This window comes from Canis aureus, chromosome 16 (genome assembly GCF_053574225.1).
Source record: "Canis aureus isolate CA01 chromosome 16, VMU_Caureus_v.1.0, whole genome shotgun sequence".
In the NCBI taxonomy this organism is placed as follows: Eukaryota; Metazoa; Chordata; class Mammalia; order Carnivora; family Canidae; genus Canis; species Canis aureus.
Window position 1 is genome coordinate 47,593,652 of NC_135626.1, and position 17,297 is coordinate 47,610,948.

A 17,297-nucleotide genomic window follows, 5' to 3' on the forward strand; every position below is an offset into this window, starting at 1 on the left:
TTGAGGTCCAAGGAATAGAATGAACTTGGGCTCGTGATAATCGCAAACCCTAGAACAGATTTGAGAGCTTTGATGTTTTCTTAAACAGAGAAGTGTATCAATCTGCTGCTGCACTCCAGAGCCCATTCTACTCAACCAGAAGTGGAAGCTGAGTGAGACACAGAGAAGTCAAGTTTTGAGGGACCACCTTAACCCCTGTTGTGTCCCAATTTATTAAGCAGGAACACACTTCCAGAGTAAATATCTTCCATCTTCAGCTCTGTCTTAGACTGTATCTTCCTTGACTTCCTGTAGCATCTACCCCCCTTATTTAATATTTTATTTATTTATTTTAGAGAGGATGTGAGAGAGAGAGCAAAGGAGGGTGGCGGGGGACAGAGGAAGAGGGAGAGTCTTAAGCAAACTCCACACTGAGCTTGAAGCCCAACTCCGGGCTTGATTCCACAACCCTAAGATCACTACCAGAGCCAAAATTAAGAGTCAGGCATTTAACTGACTGAGCCACCCAGCCACCTCACCCCTGCCCCTTATTTTTTAACCCCAAATGATCTCTTATCAAGTCACCACATAGTTCATTTGGCATATCCTCCTTTCACGAAGCCTATTTACACTGCCATGGGGCTCACTGTGTTTCTTTTCTCGCAGTTGACTTTGGCTAGTTTTGAGATTCTGTTTCTTTAAAATACCTGTAGGAATTGTGCTCTAGTAAAAGGCATTCCTATTGCCCGTTTCCAAATATAAGGAAGTGTTATCAACACCCCAAAAACACACCTGCTCTGGCACATGAGTCGCTAATGAGTATATGAGGCGAGTATTTGCATGGTTTTAAAGTACCAGTGCCTTTCTCTAAACACCTTTGTTTTTTAAGAATCTATTCACAGTTATGGGGGGAAAATGTTCGAAAGCGAGCCATTAGCACATTATTGAATTCTTGTTTCCAGCAGACAGCTGTGTTGTGCTTAATGTAATAGGGTATATTTTACTGATGCCCCAATGCTGTTCTTTTCATTTCCATGAATTTGACACAGTCAGCACTCAAGTGGTTATGGTTTCATGTTGTTTCTTATTTTCATGACATATTTCCTCCTTCCAAATCATAAAAGCTTCACTAGATATCCAGAGGCATGGAGAAATAAACACATCATTATAAATGCTTCCCTTGTTTCTGCAAATGCACCAGATTAAAATCTTTCATTTATTGAAACGTGCCTGAACCTTTCATGAGAGGTTTTTGACAATAGCCGGATTTGTTTGGCAGGAAGAAAGGAATGTTGAAGGGAGTGCGTGAGTATCTAAGAAACATAGAACCACATATTTATAGAGGACACGAAGAATACCATAAAACACACACGCACATGCACACAAACTATATAGTTATCTTTCTTAGTCTTCTAGGGCCATTATGTGTCACCATAAGAAACAATTTTATTCCTTTGTCTCTTCAGGCTTATCATTACCATTATGTTCTATTCTAATTGAGATCTCTTTATTTCATCTTTGTCAATAATAGTTGACTCGAGGCCCCTGGGTGGCTCAGTCAGTTAGCATCTGCCTTCAATTCAGGTCATGCTCCCAGGGTCCTGTGAGCAAACCCTACATAGGGCTCCCTCTCAGCTCGGAGTCTGCCTCTCCCTCTCCATCTGCCTCTCCCTCTCCAACTGCCTTTCCCCCTGCGCATACTCTCTTGTTCTTTCTCAAAGGAAAAGTTAACTCATTCATAAAAAATAAAATACAATACCAGTTGACCAAACTGCTTTTTTCCCCTTTCTACTACATGGAAGTCACACCCAAAAAGATATTTACTTATCTTATATCCCATACCTTCAATTACCAAAAGATAATAATAATAATTTGACCAATATGTGCCATACTTCATCAGAGAAGAACAGAAGTCACTTGCTACCCAGAAAAGCGTTTCTAATTTCCAACATCCATGACTTCCTAGCACCAGTGAGACACACCTTCCCACAAGTGAAAAGTTGAACCTGATTTAGATAAAGATAAGTGAAGAGAAAAATCTCAAGATGATTAGCCCAGAGATTCATTCCAGTCATTGCTGTGAGACTGCCAAGCAGTTGCCCTTCATGTGTGTACACTCCCAGTCCAACTTTCAATTAAGATGAAGAGATTAATTTCAGCAAGTCTAGGACACCATGAAAGGGCCGAGGGTGAGCGAGCCCATCATCTGTGTATGTGAGACTGTACTTGCCATTACATGGACAGAGGGATTGAGGAATTTGTAATTGCCAGGATTCCTAGAATTGGGAACAATCTATTTTCCAGGTAGTTTTAATCAAACATGGTTCTTCTGCTTTTTTAGGTGGTCCGAGATATTCTGCTGATTGGACATAGACAGGCTTTTGCATGGGTTGATGAGTGGTATGGTAAGTCACCCTCCCCAAAATAACTTACAGAACAACTTCATAACATGTTGATTTGGGCGTCAGTCCATCTGGCTTCAGATGCTACCTAGAAAGACAACAACAAAGGCAGGACTATTGCCCCCTAAAGTGGAAATAGCACAGTCTATGGAACATAATGAGGAAGAATGTAATGATAGAAGCTTGGTCTGAAATAACCATGATACAGCTGACCCTTGAACAACACGAGTTTAAACTGTGTGAATCCACTAATATGCAGATTTTTTTCAGTAAGTACAGTACTATAAATGTGTTTTCTCTTCCTTATGATTTTCTTAATAAAATTTTCTTTTCTCTAGCTCACTTTATTGTAAGAATATAGACTTGATTACATATAACACAAAATAGATGTTAATCCACTGCTTATGTTATCAGTAAAGGCTTCTGGTCAACAGTAGGCTATTAAGTTTTGGGGAAGTCAAAAGCTATATGTGGATTTTCAATTTGGTGGGGGAGAGGGTATAAGTTAACGCCCCTAATGCTCTTATTGTTCAAAGGTCAACTGTACTTCTTATTTATTAGTCATAATAAATAGGACCTCAGTATGTTTGATGCTGGCATACTGATAACACAGAGCTCCATGATTCTCTGTTGGAGGGGTTTGAAACCCATCCTAATTTATCCCAAACTTTGATTCAAGATCAAAACTATCTGAAGCATCATATCAAGTAAAAGCAGTCCTTTGATTCAAAGAACACTTGAAACACTCCCTCACCAAAAAACATAAGGATTCTGCAAGAATTCAAAGGCAGAGACACCAGTACCCCTTCATCCTGAGACTACTGTGACTTTTTTTTCTTTTCTTTTCTTTTCTTTTCTTTTCTTTTCTTTTCTTTTCTTTTCTTTCCTTTTCTTTCTTTCTTTTCTTTCTTTCTTTCTTTCTTTCTTTCTTTCTTCTTTCTTTCTTTCTCTCTCTTTCTCTTTCTCTTTCTCTCTTTTCCTTTTTTCATGATTTGGGAAGAGCTAAACAAATTCTGCACGTGTCCAATAAATGAAAACCAGGTTTGCTTCATCCCATGATGGATGGACCACCCTTTCCAGATCCTCAGCACTGTCATTTGGTCCACATGAATCTTCCTTATGCCCAGAATCAGTCATCAGAGGCTAGTGTCCTTGACTATAAATAGAAACGAACACACCCAGTTGGTGACTTGGGTTAGATCTGATTGTCTAATAAAATGCCCTCCTCCTTGGCCTCTTCCTAAGTCACATTGAATTTGTTCTGAGAGTAACCTAGATTACATTTTGGTGCTTTTCTGTCATTGTTCCACGAATCCCTCCCTCTTCTTAGCTGAAGGTTATCAAATTTAAAGTGAAAAGCTACATTGGACTGAATGGGTAAACACAACGATGCTGTTAGCTATTTCTGAGCCACATGTAAAAGACATGGTTCTGGAAGTTTGGGTTTTTTTGTTTTTAATTTTTCCCAAAATTAAATTAAAATTTAATTTTCATCTGTGTCTTCTGAAGAGCAAGTGCATCCTCCTGGGTTTGTCTGAAGGCAGACCTCTGGAAGAGCTTTCTTTTGAAAGATTGTCATTTGCTCTTTCTTACCACACACTCCCGGGATTCTGTTCACATGCAGCAGGTACACTAGCTTGCCACATTTTCATGACATCTCACCAAGACCTATTTCTGATTGGCTTTCTGAGGCTGGTAGAGGGAGAGACTGCTGTGATGACTTCCCCTGATTATGAAACAAATTTTTCTCTGTTTGTTTGTTTGTTTGTTTTCCAGGGGATCTTTCCTCAGATTCTTAGAGAGGGAGCAAAGATGCAAAAAAGCCTTAAGAACTGGTCTCTCCCAACTTGAGCTCCTCAAAGCTCACGGTGTCCTTGCCACCAACACTAAGGGAATATCAAAAGGATATTCAAAGAATAATTGGCAAATAAATGGGGGACCTAAAGGGCCAACAATCTACCACTTTGAAGACCAAGAGACAGGCCACTTTGATAGATTTCTCTCTAATGCCAGAGAGGACTTGCCAGAAAAGGCAGCATCAGAAACAGTAGCTGGGTTCCTGATTAAGAGGACCAAATACCTGAAGACTGTTGATCAGAAAAGGTTTGAGCATAGCATAGGCAGGATATAGGGGAAAAAAAGATGTGGGTGGGCATCTAATAAGTGAATGGCTGGGGTACAAAAAATGGAGGCCGACTCTTTTCTTTCATGCCAGGGCATGAAACCTTAGAGACTTTTAGTCCAAAAAAAAATTCGTCAGACCATGAGAGAGGCCCAAAGCGAGACTAATGAATGCATCAGAGGAAAATAGAGGCCTCCAGTCCTGGAGAGCTCTCAGAGGAGAACACCTACCTATTTACTCAGGATGAGTTAGGTAGACACATTAACTCAAGGAGTCTATTGACAAAAAGCCTTTCTGTATATGAGTGCAAAAAAACTGTGTGGTTTACTGGATATAGATCATGGGGGAGCCAAGTACTCCCCAGAGAAGGTCTCCACCCCCTGAGTACACAATCTTAGCTCCCACCAAAATAAGCAGCCTTTTCACAGAGTAAGGGGGGCCAAGGGGGAGGGGTGTCTAAGAACCATGCCATCAATTTCATGTAAATTACTGGCATCCTTGTCCCTAACTGAGCTGCTTGCCAGGAAAACAGTGGCTCCTTCCTTACACAGAGGCAGACACTCAGTCAATCAAATGAATGGAAATAGCCCTGCCCACAGACTGCCTTCTGAGCCCCTTGCTCAAGGTAATGCTTGGGACTGTGGGCCTTGCAGGGGGAAAAGGTTTGTCACTGTCCGCCTTCAATTTTGGCTACCTGAAGTTGCTTATTTTTCTTTAGTCTCTATGGGCTCAGTGAGGCTCTCATTAGAAAACACAGAAAAGGTCCAAAGTTTAAAAAAAAAAAAAACGACAAAAACCTTTGCCTATAGTTTACAGCGCTTGTGCAAAGTGAGGTCCCCGGCCAGCAACATCAGCTCCCACCTTGGGGACTTGTTAGAAATTCAAATTCTCAGGCTCCACTCCAAACCTACAAAATCAGATACTCTGGGGGGTCTAGCCCAACAATCTGTGTTTTAACAAGCCCTGCAGACGATTCTGATGCTGGCTAAAGTTTAAGAATGGCTTTAAATCAGATTAGACTGTAAGGACAGTTTAATTACTTCGGTCCAAACAGATTAACATAGAGAGTGGGAGATGTCTTCTGGGCCAACTGGAAAGCTCTGATGCCTTGTGAGAATTAGAAAGACATCCCTCTGGGCAGATTCAGCAGGTGCTCTCAGTTTAGGGCTGAATTCTAGTCCCATTGACCTCCTGGCTCTGTGTTTGTACCTTATAGAAACTATACCCCATAGGCTGTGGCACTCCTTGGATGTCTTTCTCCCTAATTAAGCTAACCACCTCCAGTGTTTAATTAAGAAGGTGGGGGGTGGGGGGGAAGGATATTGTAGATGGTGGTTGATCTTCGCTTACCCAAGGATTAATTTGTATCATTTCTTAGTTTGAGCATATGGCTGTCACATAACTAATTCCGTAAACAAATTTTATTCTGCTCATGTTCCTTGTAAAGTATAACCATGTCCATTGTTGGAGGAGTGGAGGGTTTTTTTCAAAGCCTTGATTGGTCTTTATCCATGAGCCTTAGGTCTCTCCTGCATGACTGGAACACTAATCAGAGAAGAAACAACACATTTCAGAAGATGGGGTAATAGGGGGGTGGATAAAAATAGGCAGCCCAGCTTCACAAAAGCATAGTTTTGTTTCACAAATCTGACAGTATTTTGAGAGAGGAACAAAGAGAATTGCCAGAGGGAGGCTGTGATTGAGTGGAACCTCATGAATGTCGTTGAAATCCAGACCCTTCCAAAAAAGAATAGAGGGGTAGTTCTGGTTTATATAGATGAAAGTCCCTCATAAAAGTGACTTAAAATTATTCTGGAGTCTCTAGAGCTGGCCTCATAATGAATGAAGCAAGCTCAAGGTGGGGAAAGAAGCCTACTTAGAGACCAGCATTAGCTGGTTGAATTCACCAAGTCAGCATTTTCCAAAGGTCTCCAGATTCCTGAAACGCGAATAGCTTAGCTTCTCATAAGATTTTCAAAAGAAATCTGTGACTCTCCTCTACCTCCCCAAATTAAGAACAATGAAGAAAAATCATAACTTTACATTGCAATTCTAGATCTTATTGGTCGGGATTACACGGAAAGAGTACTCACCAAGATTTGAGGATTGGCTACTTTCACTACAAAAAGTGGAGCCACCCCCAGCGCTTTAGTGCTGCCTTTAACCCAGGTTGTGATCCTGAAGACCCAGGCTCAAGTCCCACATCAGATTCCCTGCATGGAGCCTGTTTCTCCCTCTGCCTGTGTCTCTGCCTCTCTCTCTCTCTCTCTCTCTCTCTCTCTCTCTCTCTGTCTTTCATGAATAAATAAAATCTTAAAAAAAAAAAAAGTGGAGCCACCCCTAAGCTATTTATAACAAGCATGTATTGAATTCATAATAATTGTAAAGAGGTTTAAAAAAAAAAAAAGGCGAATCTTAAAGGATGACTTCCATTTTTGTTAGAACCAAAGTATCAAATCTCATTCATGGTTACTGGAGCTTACCCCCACCCCAAACCCAACCACTTGTTCAAGACTTCCATTTTGACTTAGTGTAAGAAAAAAATTACTTATTTTAGGCAGAGGATACTAGAAGTGAAGAGAAAATGTTTGTAGAAAGAAATAAACAGGTGGCATTGGACAGGTCATTGAATTAAAGTATATAACTCTTTTTTTTAAGTTTTATCTGCTGCAACTATGAAAACTCTTGCTTGTAAACATTGTGTTCCATGGCATCTATAGTTTCTCTGTATGTTCTACTGACTCCTGTCCTTTCAAATATATGCTCTTGCCTCCACAAACTGTGAAGTCAACCTGCCTTCTTTAAAAACTGAAGTGATTGAAAGAAAACTGCCACCATAAGCAAAGTTGCAAGACTTGAGGACAAGATCTTTGTAACATAGGTAGCCAACAGAGAACTAATGTCTATAATGTATACAGAGATCCTATAAATTAAAAAATCCAGCAACTCAATGGAAAAAAACGTAAAGAACGTGAATAGGTAAACCATAGAAGAAACATAAATGGCCAATAACCTTGGTACTAGTCACATGAAATACAATGAAAACAATATATGACATTTGTTTATCTGATAGCAAAAAATTTAAGATAATGATAATATCCAGTTTGGGATAAGGTGGAGTACAAATAAACAGTTTCTATAAAAATGCTAAGTACAAATAATCTATGATCCAGCAATTCCACTTATAGAAATTTATTCTTACGGAATAGACAGGTACTCATGAATATAGGTGCAAAGCTATTCAGTGTATTGTTATTTATAAAAGCTAGAAATTAGTCTCAGTATAAATGTTTATTAACAGGAATATGATCAAATAAATTATGATAAACACATACTGTGACTATTATTTTCAATAGTTAAAAAGAATAAGGTAGTTCTAGGGGCGCCCAGCCGGCTCCCATCAGAAAAGCATGTAGCTCTTGATCTCAGGGTCGTGAATTCAAGTGCTGTGTTGGGTGTAGAGATTACTTAAATAAACTTAAAAAAATTTTTTTAACTTAAAAAATAAAAAGGACAATATGTGTAGTATATATGGTATGGTATACTACAGTATGATTCCATAAATGTAAAAATAGATGAGATTATATCTGTGTGCAGTAATATACATGTGAATTCATAGAAAAAAATCTGGCAGTCTGAACCTCAAACGCTTAACTCAGTGGTTACATCCAGAAAGAACAAGATTAGTTGGGAGAGGGTAAGAGGAATTAAACTCTTTTCTCAATATAAATCAGCACTATTTGAATTATTTCTCTGGAACATAATTCATGCATCACTTGATTGATTCAATAAATAATCACTGAAACCCTTTTATTATTTTTTTTAAAAAGCAGAAAATGGGGATGCCTGGGTGGCTCAGCAGTTGACCATCTGCCTCTAACTCAGGGCGTGATCCCAGAGTCCTGGGATCGAGTCCCACATCGGGCTCCCTGCATGGAGCCTGCTTCTCCCTCTGTCTGTGTCTCTGCCTCTCTCTCTGTCTCTCATGAATAAATAAATTATTTAAAAAAAATAAAATAAAAATAAAAAGCAGAAAATGATTGAAGCAGACCAAGACTCACAGAGTAGAGGTATATTTTGTTCTTAAATGAAAGTCTTTATGGGATCCCTGGGTGGCACAGCGGTTTGGCGCCTGCCTTTGGCCCGGGGCGCGATCCTGGAGACCCGGGATCAAATCCCACATCGGGCTCCTGATGCATGGAGCCTGCTTCTCCCTCTGCCTATGTCTCTGCCTCTCTCTCTCTCTCTCTCTCTATAAGAAAGAAAGAAAGAAAGAAAGAAAGAAAGAAAGAAAGAAAGAAAGAAAGAAAGAAAGAAAGAAAGAAAGAAAGTCTTTAGTTCATGGTTGAGGAAACCAAAGCAGATGCCTCAATTAACAAATCCCCTGGTGTCCAGAGCTTCTTTGACAAAGCCGGTTTCACAGTAGAGGTGGAGGTTCGGACCTCAGCCGAGTCATCTGGCAGAGGCAGTTCTACGCAGGCCACATTCAGTGTGACCTTCACTTGGCTGGAACAGGAGAAATAGGATCAGCTCTCCCCTCATCTGAAGGAGAGTAAGAAAGAGAAGGAAAGAAATCAGCTCATAAGAGGGCAAAGAAAAGAAATCTGTACTACTGAAGTGTAACGAAGAAGATATTCATACCCCCAGGATACTTCCCAGTGCTGATCATGTCAGATATAGTCCTAGATCTATAGATACAGATAGTCTCCAGCAACCTAGAGTCAAAGATACTATGATGTACCTTTCTTGCCAGCAGAAATATCATACTTACAGTGTTCTCTTAAATCAGAGAATTAGCCCAGTGTTACTTGTTTAAAAGCTTTTATTTGAGAAACCTTCTTTAAAAAAAAAAAAGTAAATTATGATCTTTCAAATCTATATACTAAGGGGTGATTATTAGTTTATTTGCAAAATAATGGACATGAGTTTCCTTTAAGAGTTTCTTTGATACACCTAAGTAGTTGTTCGCTGGAAGCAAAGAGGTCTGAATCTAAACTGTTAGAAGTCATTGTCTGGTCATTGAAAATCAATCCATAATGAAGATGAATCATCTCTGAAAGTATAATCTGTCATTGGACAGTGCAATTGAATTTACTAAAAAAATTGATTCCTGTATAGATTTTGAGGTAATATACTTTGCAAAAGCAGGACATAATGTGTTTTACCTGATAACCTAAACAGAAATATTTTCATTTGATTAGGCTTTCCATGAATTACTAAGAAATATTGAAAATATTTACATCATTTCCATAAGCATGTACGATACGTGGGGAGAACTCAGGATTCGGACCAACTTATTTTCCTTCCTCAGTAAGGGACCCAATTACTACCATCTTTTTAAGAACCACTTTACTAGAAATGTTCATTTTGATATATTCTATTTTTGAATTTTTTTTTATTTTAGTTGCAATTTTCTGAAACTTTGTTTCATAACTCATTTTAACAACAACAACAAAAAAGATCATGCTTCTGGAATGAGCAGAAATTGTAGAAAACTATTTTCTCCTTACCAATTCCAAACTGATGGTATTTGACCCCAAATAATAGATTTTAAATAATGTCATTTTTTCATTCTTTCATAAGTACAGCATATTTGATGTAGAAAATACAAACAAAAGGAAGAAAATGAAAATGATCTATAATTCCAATTCCTCAAAACAATTAAGATTTTGAAGTGTATCCTTTTAGTTTTTTTAACATGTATATAATCATCAAAGATGATTTCATACAATGCATACAGTTGTTTTACCTCCTATTTTTAACAATATACCAAAGAACATTTCTCTATAGTGTTAATAAATATTCTTCTACATAATTTTTAATGGTAGCATAGTACTGTCAGTCCCCTGGGTTCTTTCCCATTTTGCACTGTTATGAACAAGGCAGTAATGAATATCTTTGTTGTTAAATCCTTCTTCACATCTACAAAATTGAGACATCTTTGAAAGCACACGGTCACACACTTTAAGCCCTTCTCTTAACATTGAGCTAATTAAAAATAAAGAACGTTTTCTGTTGGGATTCACTAGAACAAAGAAACTAAATGCTTTGTTTTTGTTTTCCAAATTACTGTCATGCCAGTTGGGGAAAGGGTGTGGAGGGGGAGAAAGTGTCTAATGAACATTATGTATAGAGGAATTTCTCTGAATCCTAAACTTCTGGCTTAAAAATGAGCTCAGTACTCATTCCAGGTGTATTTGTGTTTAAGAAATTTTGATAACCAGCCACTGGAATTAAAGTGATTGCATTGAATGAATATGCTCTTATTGTTAACTATGATACATTTGTTCTAATTACAAAGCAGCATGTGTTTGTTGCTTTCTAGTTACCTGGATGAAAAGCATGCTCTTTGCTTGGCCACACTGCTGCTTAGCATCCTTGATACTTACATTGCTTATGGACAACATTTTTGATCTACGGTTTTGGGGGTGGGATGTTGGGGGATCAGCAGCTAAATAAAATAGCCCGGGTCTGGATTTAGAGCCGCCCTCCACATCTTGGCCCCAGACCACACTGAACTGAATCATAAAGTTCTGGCACGTGTGCCCTGTGGAAATGAAGAGAATCTCACATGACATATATGGATTGATATAAAAAGACACCAAACCACATGATGCAGGAAATACTTAAGGAGAAATTTCCAGCTGTGACTACCGGCTCTAAATCCCCACCAAGCTAATTCGTGATCAGGGTGGTCGAATAACCAATTATTCAAGCATACTTTCGTTGTAGAGAGGCATGAAGTTAAATTCTGCCTTGAGAACAACAAAGGAATGCCTGTCTGGGAAAGTTGCTGATAGAATGTTGTATAATAACCAAAGAGCGGGTGGGGAGTGGAGGATAACACAGCAGACGTATTTAAAGTGAGAATAATTGTTATTTTAATGCATTTTGAATACTGAAGATAGATGGGTTCTTTAAGTTTTTTATCAGTTGGATTTAGACAGGGTTTCCCAACCTTGGCACCATTGACCTTTTAGACTGGATACTTCCCTGTTGAGAAGGGGAAGGTGCTGTGCATTTGGGTAGGTTATTCTGTGGCCTAGCTGGCCTCTACCTACTAGATGCCAGTAGCACCCCCACCCCAGTTGTGACAACCAAAAACTGTCACAAAAGTGTCCCCCATTGGGAACCACTGGATTAAGAGATCATTATCCTAAAATGCTGAAAAACTACAGATTCAGGCCCAAAATCATAATGTCATGTGCCATTTTATTTATAGATCAGTGTGGGTGGAAGTAGTGCCAGCCATCTCCAAGCTGTTAGACTAGACTTGAAGTTTGATATAGACCCGCACTCTCTGACACCATGAATTCTGTGCAGAAATACATCTCTGTGGGAGCATTGCAACCAAGTATCCCTTGTACCAGTAAACATCATTTATCTGCCTTCTATGTCGTGTCTCCTGTACTAGCAATGAAAGTGTCCTTTCTATTGTCGAATGCATTGATTTAAAGAATCTCCAAATCTATTTGAAAGGTATATGGGAGGTAAGTATTAAAACAAACAAACCTGACCCTGTCCCCAAAGGGATCTTCTAAGAATGCTTTAGGAGATCTCAGGCTATGGCAGTGCCCACGTGCTAATACTTTCTACCCATCTAGCTGACTTTACAAGATTCACCCCCTAAATAATTTCCACTCTTCTCTGTTCTAAGACTATTTCCACTTAACTTCCTTGCACTCACTCCCCCTTTGGCTGGTCTAGCTAACTTTATGACGTACTCTTCATAAAGTTAGTGAATTCCCTGCTTTTTAAACCTCTCTTTGGCTTCTGCTACCATCTTTCCCTAAAGTCTCCCCGTTGAAAGTCTGCATTTAATAACAGTAGTTGCCAACGTCTTGACCTTTTTTCAGATATGACAATGGATGATGTTCGGGAATACGAGAAAAACATGCATGAACAAACCAACATAAAAGTTTGCAATCAGCATTCCTCTACTGTGGATGACATAGAGAGCCATGCCCAAACAAGTGTATGTAGAATTTTTAAAACATGTTGACCACCCTTTACTGAATGTACACATAAACTGATCTTTGAAATACTGCAAACATTCAGTTCTCAGCTTTCCACAAAAAGCATGTCTCGTCACCCAGAGACTATTGGTGTAGAACCTGAGCTAGGTCTAAACTGGACAGTGTCATCTCTCCTTTCTAGATTTTTCCATTCTTAAAAAAGCCGCTGGATTTGGGGGTTGTTCCTCACTCATAAAAACCCAAGAACATGGAGAGTGGAAACATTTGTGGCTGGTGAATGGCCTATACCATGAAAGAAGAGAAGGGTCAAAACAAGTGTCATATGAAAACTAGAATATCATGACAGTAACTTTTAAAAATATAGTTAACACTCAAGTTATTCCTTCAAGGGACAGCTTGTGTCTCATCTGGTGTTTTAGATTTCTTTACATTTGCTTTGAAATGCTTTCTGTGGTTCTTTCTAGTTATTGTAGCCAATCCGTTCCTTTTCCTTAGGTTAATCTCCAGATGGGGCCTCAGTCTGTGCACACACAGTTGCTGAGCAGTGAAGGTGTGGTGAACTGGGAATGTGCTGGGCCATATAGCACATCTAGCCTGGGACTTGAGATGCAGAGAGCCACAGGTTATTTAGTGGCACATCAGAAATTGAGAGCTAACTGTATTGTGCATGCCAGTATTTTAAATAGAGTTATCTCTCAATCATTCATGCTAACGAAGAGGAGATAAGGCAACGGAGAAAATGTGATCATTAAGTCGTTATTTGTGTGTGTCTTTGGCCAGAGCTGTGATCTCTTTGGGTATCAGCTTGAGCCCGCATATCTGCAAGCCCATGCCCCAGAACAGCACATATTATTAGAGTTTTAAGAAATTGATAACATAGGTAAAGAAAATTGAGCAACCGCTATTGTTGTACATGGGTGCTTTAGAATTGTGAAGAAGATCTTTTGGTTGCCCTTTGGATGTTTTTGTTCAGTTTTTAGAGCATGTATGAGAAGTGTGCCCTGCAAGGCTCCTGTGCATGTGGTTACCCTTGAGGCTCAAATGGCCCTGACTCTTCCTCTCCACAGTGCATGCAGTGATTGAATTTGCGCAAAGCTGTTGTTGGGTCAGGTTAACTGTGGTGTTCCTCACTATACACAGGCCCATCCAACAGGACTCTCCTTTTCCTTCAAACCCTGTGCTAACATTTAGAAATGCTCATTAAGGAAATTGTCCTTGAAAGTCCATCATTTTCAATTCCCTTTTCTTTTGGAATGTTAGACTCTAGTTCCCCCCCATCCCTCCCCGGCAGCCCTCTGAAAGCTGCTTGCTAGAAGTGTGATCAGACAAAGGAAGCCAGAAGCAAGGGGGAGATACCACATTCCAAAGGATTCTAAGCACCCGGCTTTTCTCATTCTAAGCTCTATGGTTTATAGCTTAAGGCTCTAAAGTTCTCTTTCCATTTTACTGCCATTATTACTGTTAGAACATCAGTTTACTGTGGTACCTAGACAGTGGTACCTAGAATGGTTCTCCCATGGGAAAGCCCCATGCATTCTCTGGCTGCAATTCACTGTCGGTCCCATGACTTCAGTGTAAGAGATGCCTATCTCCTCAGAAGTTACACAAAGTGGTTATTTTGAGTGCTTACGACATTTCCCTTAGTCTTTGGAATTCTATCAAATTGAGGATCATTTATTTTTCCATTGTCTTTCTTCGCTATGGTAATGAAAAACAGTTGAAATCAGGAGGCTGCTGTCCATCACAAATAAAAACTGCATGGGTGCTCGATAAAATGTAAATCCTCAAGCTGAGTAGGGACACATTAGATTGGAATTATGCAAAATTAACATCCATGAACATGGCGATAAGAAAGTAAGTCTCCTCCATTGAGCAGTTTCAATGCCTTCAAAGACGGGAACTTCTAAGAGACTCTGGGAATGTAAAATCGAAATTCTGTATTTTGGATGATTTCTGCCCCCTGCTGGGTATATGGAGTAGAGCTTTATACTCTGCCACTTGTTTAAAAAGTCTAATTTTTTGAGGATGTTTATTTATTATAACAGAATATACCCGATTCACTAAAATTTTCCTGAGTCTCAATTTTACTTTGAAGAGCATACTTCTTTTTTAAAAACCTAATCTCCTTTCTTAGCTTGTTTAATAGTCTTAGTATTCTTTAAAATGGTAAATTTATAGGTACAATTTTCCTTGTTATATTCTAAATTTCATATCAATACAATCATGATATTTTATTTTCTTTGAAACAATTCTTACCTTTCATAATATTTTAACAATTGCTCCCAAGAAATCCTCTTAAGGATTTTGGTTTTTGAAAAATATTTCTGACAAATGAACATAGGGGAAGGGAAGGAAATATAAAATAAGATAAAAACAGAGAGGGAGGCAAACCATAAGAGACTTAACTCTAGGGAAGAAACGGGGGGTTGCTGGAAGGAAGACATGGGGGGATGTGGAGGGAGTAGGAGTGGGGTACTTGGGCGGTAGGCAGTAAGAAGGGCACCTGATGTAATGAATGAACACTGGGTGTTATATGCAACTGATGAATCACTAAATTCTACCCCTGAAACTAATGATACACTATTTGTTAACTAAATTGAATTTAAATTTTAAAAATTTTGGAAAAAAGAAAAATATTTCTGGTTTGCTCATGGCATAATGTGACTTTATACATATTACATATACATCCTAATGATTAATACCATGTTATGAATATTCATTCCATAGTTAATATTTCCAAAGTGGATATATTGCTTCGTGTTAGTTTATGCAATATCATCTAAGGAAGATTCCAGCACTAGATTCATGGGAGAGGGCAAGAATGAAAAATAGGTCTGTGGGAAGCAAAAGTACATGTAGAAAATCCATGGGCAGCAGATTTCCCCTTTTACTCAAAGACAAACCCTTAGGCTTTCACTCAGTGCTTTTTCTAATAAGCCAAGTTCCTGGTTTTCTGTTACCAGTAAATAAATATGAGAAAGGATACCAAGGTTAGCCAGAGAGTAATTAATAGGAACCATAACAATAGTAATAGAGTTTCTGAGAATGAGAGAAGAGTTTTCAAACTATTAAAAAAAACAAATACGTCCTGATTGAGAAATCATCACAGTGTTGTAGCACAATGATGTATTTTCAATACATTATGTCTAAATGGTAGCAATATATAATACATCCAATATATTGGGGGCGGGTGCCCCACTGGTTCAGTTGAAAGAACATGAGACTCTTGGGGTTGTGAGTTCAGGTCCCACATTGGGTGTAGACATTACTCAAAAATAAAATCTCTTTTAAAAATAAATAGATAAAATAAATAGATAGATAGATAGAGAAGTTAGGGAAATTTTTACATTTTAAAAATATACATATTTTTTACTTTTTCACTTAATAAAAACCTTTTAGGTATTTAGGAAATCTACATCACCTGATAATTCCTCTTAATGAGGCATCACTGAATTTATTTCATGAATTGCCAATTAATGTTTTTTTTTTTCTTTTATATTTCCTTGGGAAAAAATGGTTTTATTTTTCTTGGCTTGCTTTAGGATAATTAGCAGGGTTTATGGTTGTTGTCATTATCTTATTTGTTTTTTTAAGCTAAATTAATTAAAGCACAGCATTTAAACAATCTCAGGATGGGTATACAGTCAGGAGACCAGTAACCCCCAGAATGCAAAAAGTAAATACTGAATAAGAAGAAATTCTGATGACGTGTCTATTTACCCTATAAAGGTGTACTTGTGCTTGCATGCCCTAAAGTAGGTAATAATATGTATCATTTCTGGGTCATTGATTGCTTCAACTACCTTCCCTTTATAGAAAAGATGACTACGTCTAATAATAGCTCCATATACCACAGCATACCAACAGCGTACACACATACACACATGCATACACACGTACACCATATACTTCCCTGGTCTATTTCTGTACTCTCTTGATCCTTTCTTATTCAGAATACTTAAACTACTCACTGAAGAGTGCTTTGGAAAATCTTGGATGGATATTCATAAAGGAATATTTTTTCAGAGGTTTGCCTTAGTAAAAAGAAACAATTTGGGGTTTAACATTTTCAGTGATAATTTGGGTTTGTCATCTGGACAGGCCTCTTTATGATAAGATTCCTGTAGTTTCCTTAAAATCAGGCATAGAGAAATCCATTTGCATCTCTTCTAAATAACGGGTCATTTCTCTTTCTATTTTTTTTTCTTTGAAGACATGACAATGGATGAAGTCCGAGAATTTGAACGAGCCACTCAGGAAGCCACCAACAGGAAAATTGGCGTTTTTCCACCTGCAATTTCTATCTCCAGTATCCCCCTTCTGCCTTCCTCAGTCCGCAGTGCCCCTTCTAGTGCTCCATCCACGCCTCTCTCCACAGATGCACCAGAATTTCTGTCTGTTCCCAAAGATCGACCCCGGAAAAAATCAGCCCCAGAAACTCTCACGCTTCCAGACCCTGAGAAAAAAGCCACCCTGAATTTACCTGGCATACACTCTTCAGATAAGCCATGTCGGCCCAAATTAGAGTAATTTCATATGAATATCATGGGGTTTTATATTTTCATTTGGGTTTTTGTTTTTGTTTTTGTTTTTTTTTAAAGAATCTTCTGATATAGAAAAAGACTGCTTTGTCCCTCGAACATGTTCCTTCGATCTGAGTGTGCATGTGGTTAAGTAACTTCACATATAATAGGATTCCCTAAGTATGCCACACAGCATCATACTAGATGTAAACTGTAAGACTGGCAGAGGACAGAAGGAATCTTCTGTAGCCACAGCCAGAAACCAGGGAGGAAGAAGCCTTGTTGTTGAACATTT

At 38.6% G+C, this 17,297-nt stretch overlaps 1 protein-coding gene across 1 annotated transcript in view; it reads left to right on the plus strand.

Moving 5' to 3' along the window:
• PITPNC1 (phosphatidylinositol transfer protein cytoplasmic 1) overlaps positions 1 to 16,833 on the plus strand; it is a 255,931-nt gene extending 239,098 nt beyond the window's left edge. The window contains exons 9-11 of the mRNA XM_077853735.1: positions 2,321 to 2,384; positions 12,360 to 12,478; positions 16,693 to 16,833. Coding sequence (XP_077709861.1) covers positions 2,321 to 2,384; positions 12,360 to 12,478; positions 16,693 to 16,698 — 189 coding nt within the window. The 3' untranslated portion in view covers positions 16,699 to 16,833. The remainder of the gene's footprint in view (positions 1 to 2,320; positions 2,385 to 12,359; positions 12,479 to 16,692) is intronic.
• Positions 16,834 to 17,297: the final 464 nt, after the last annotated feature.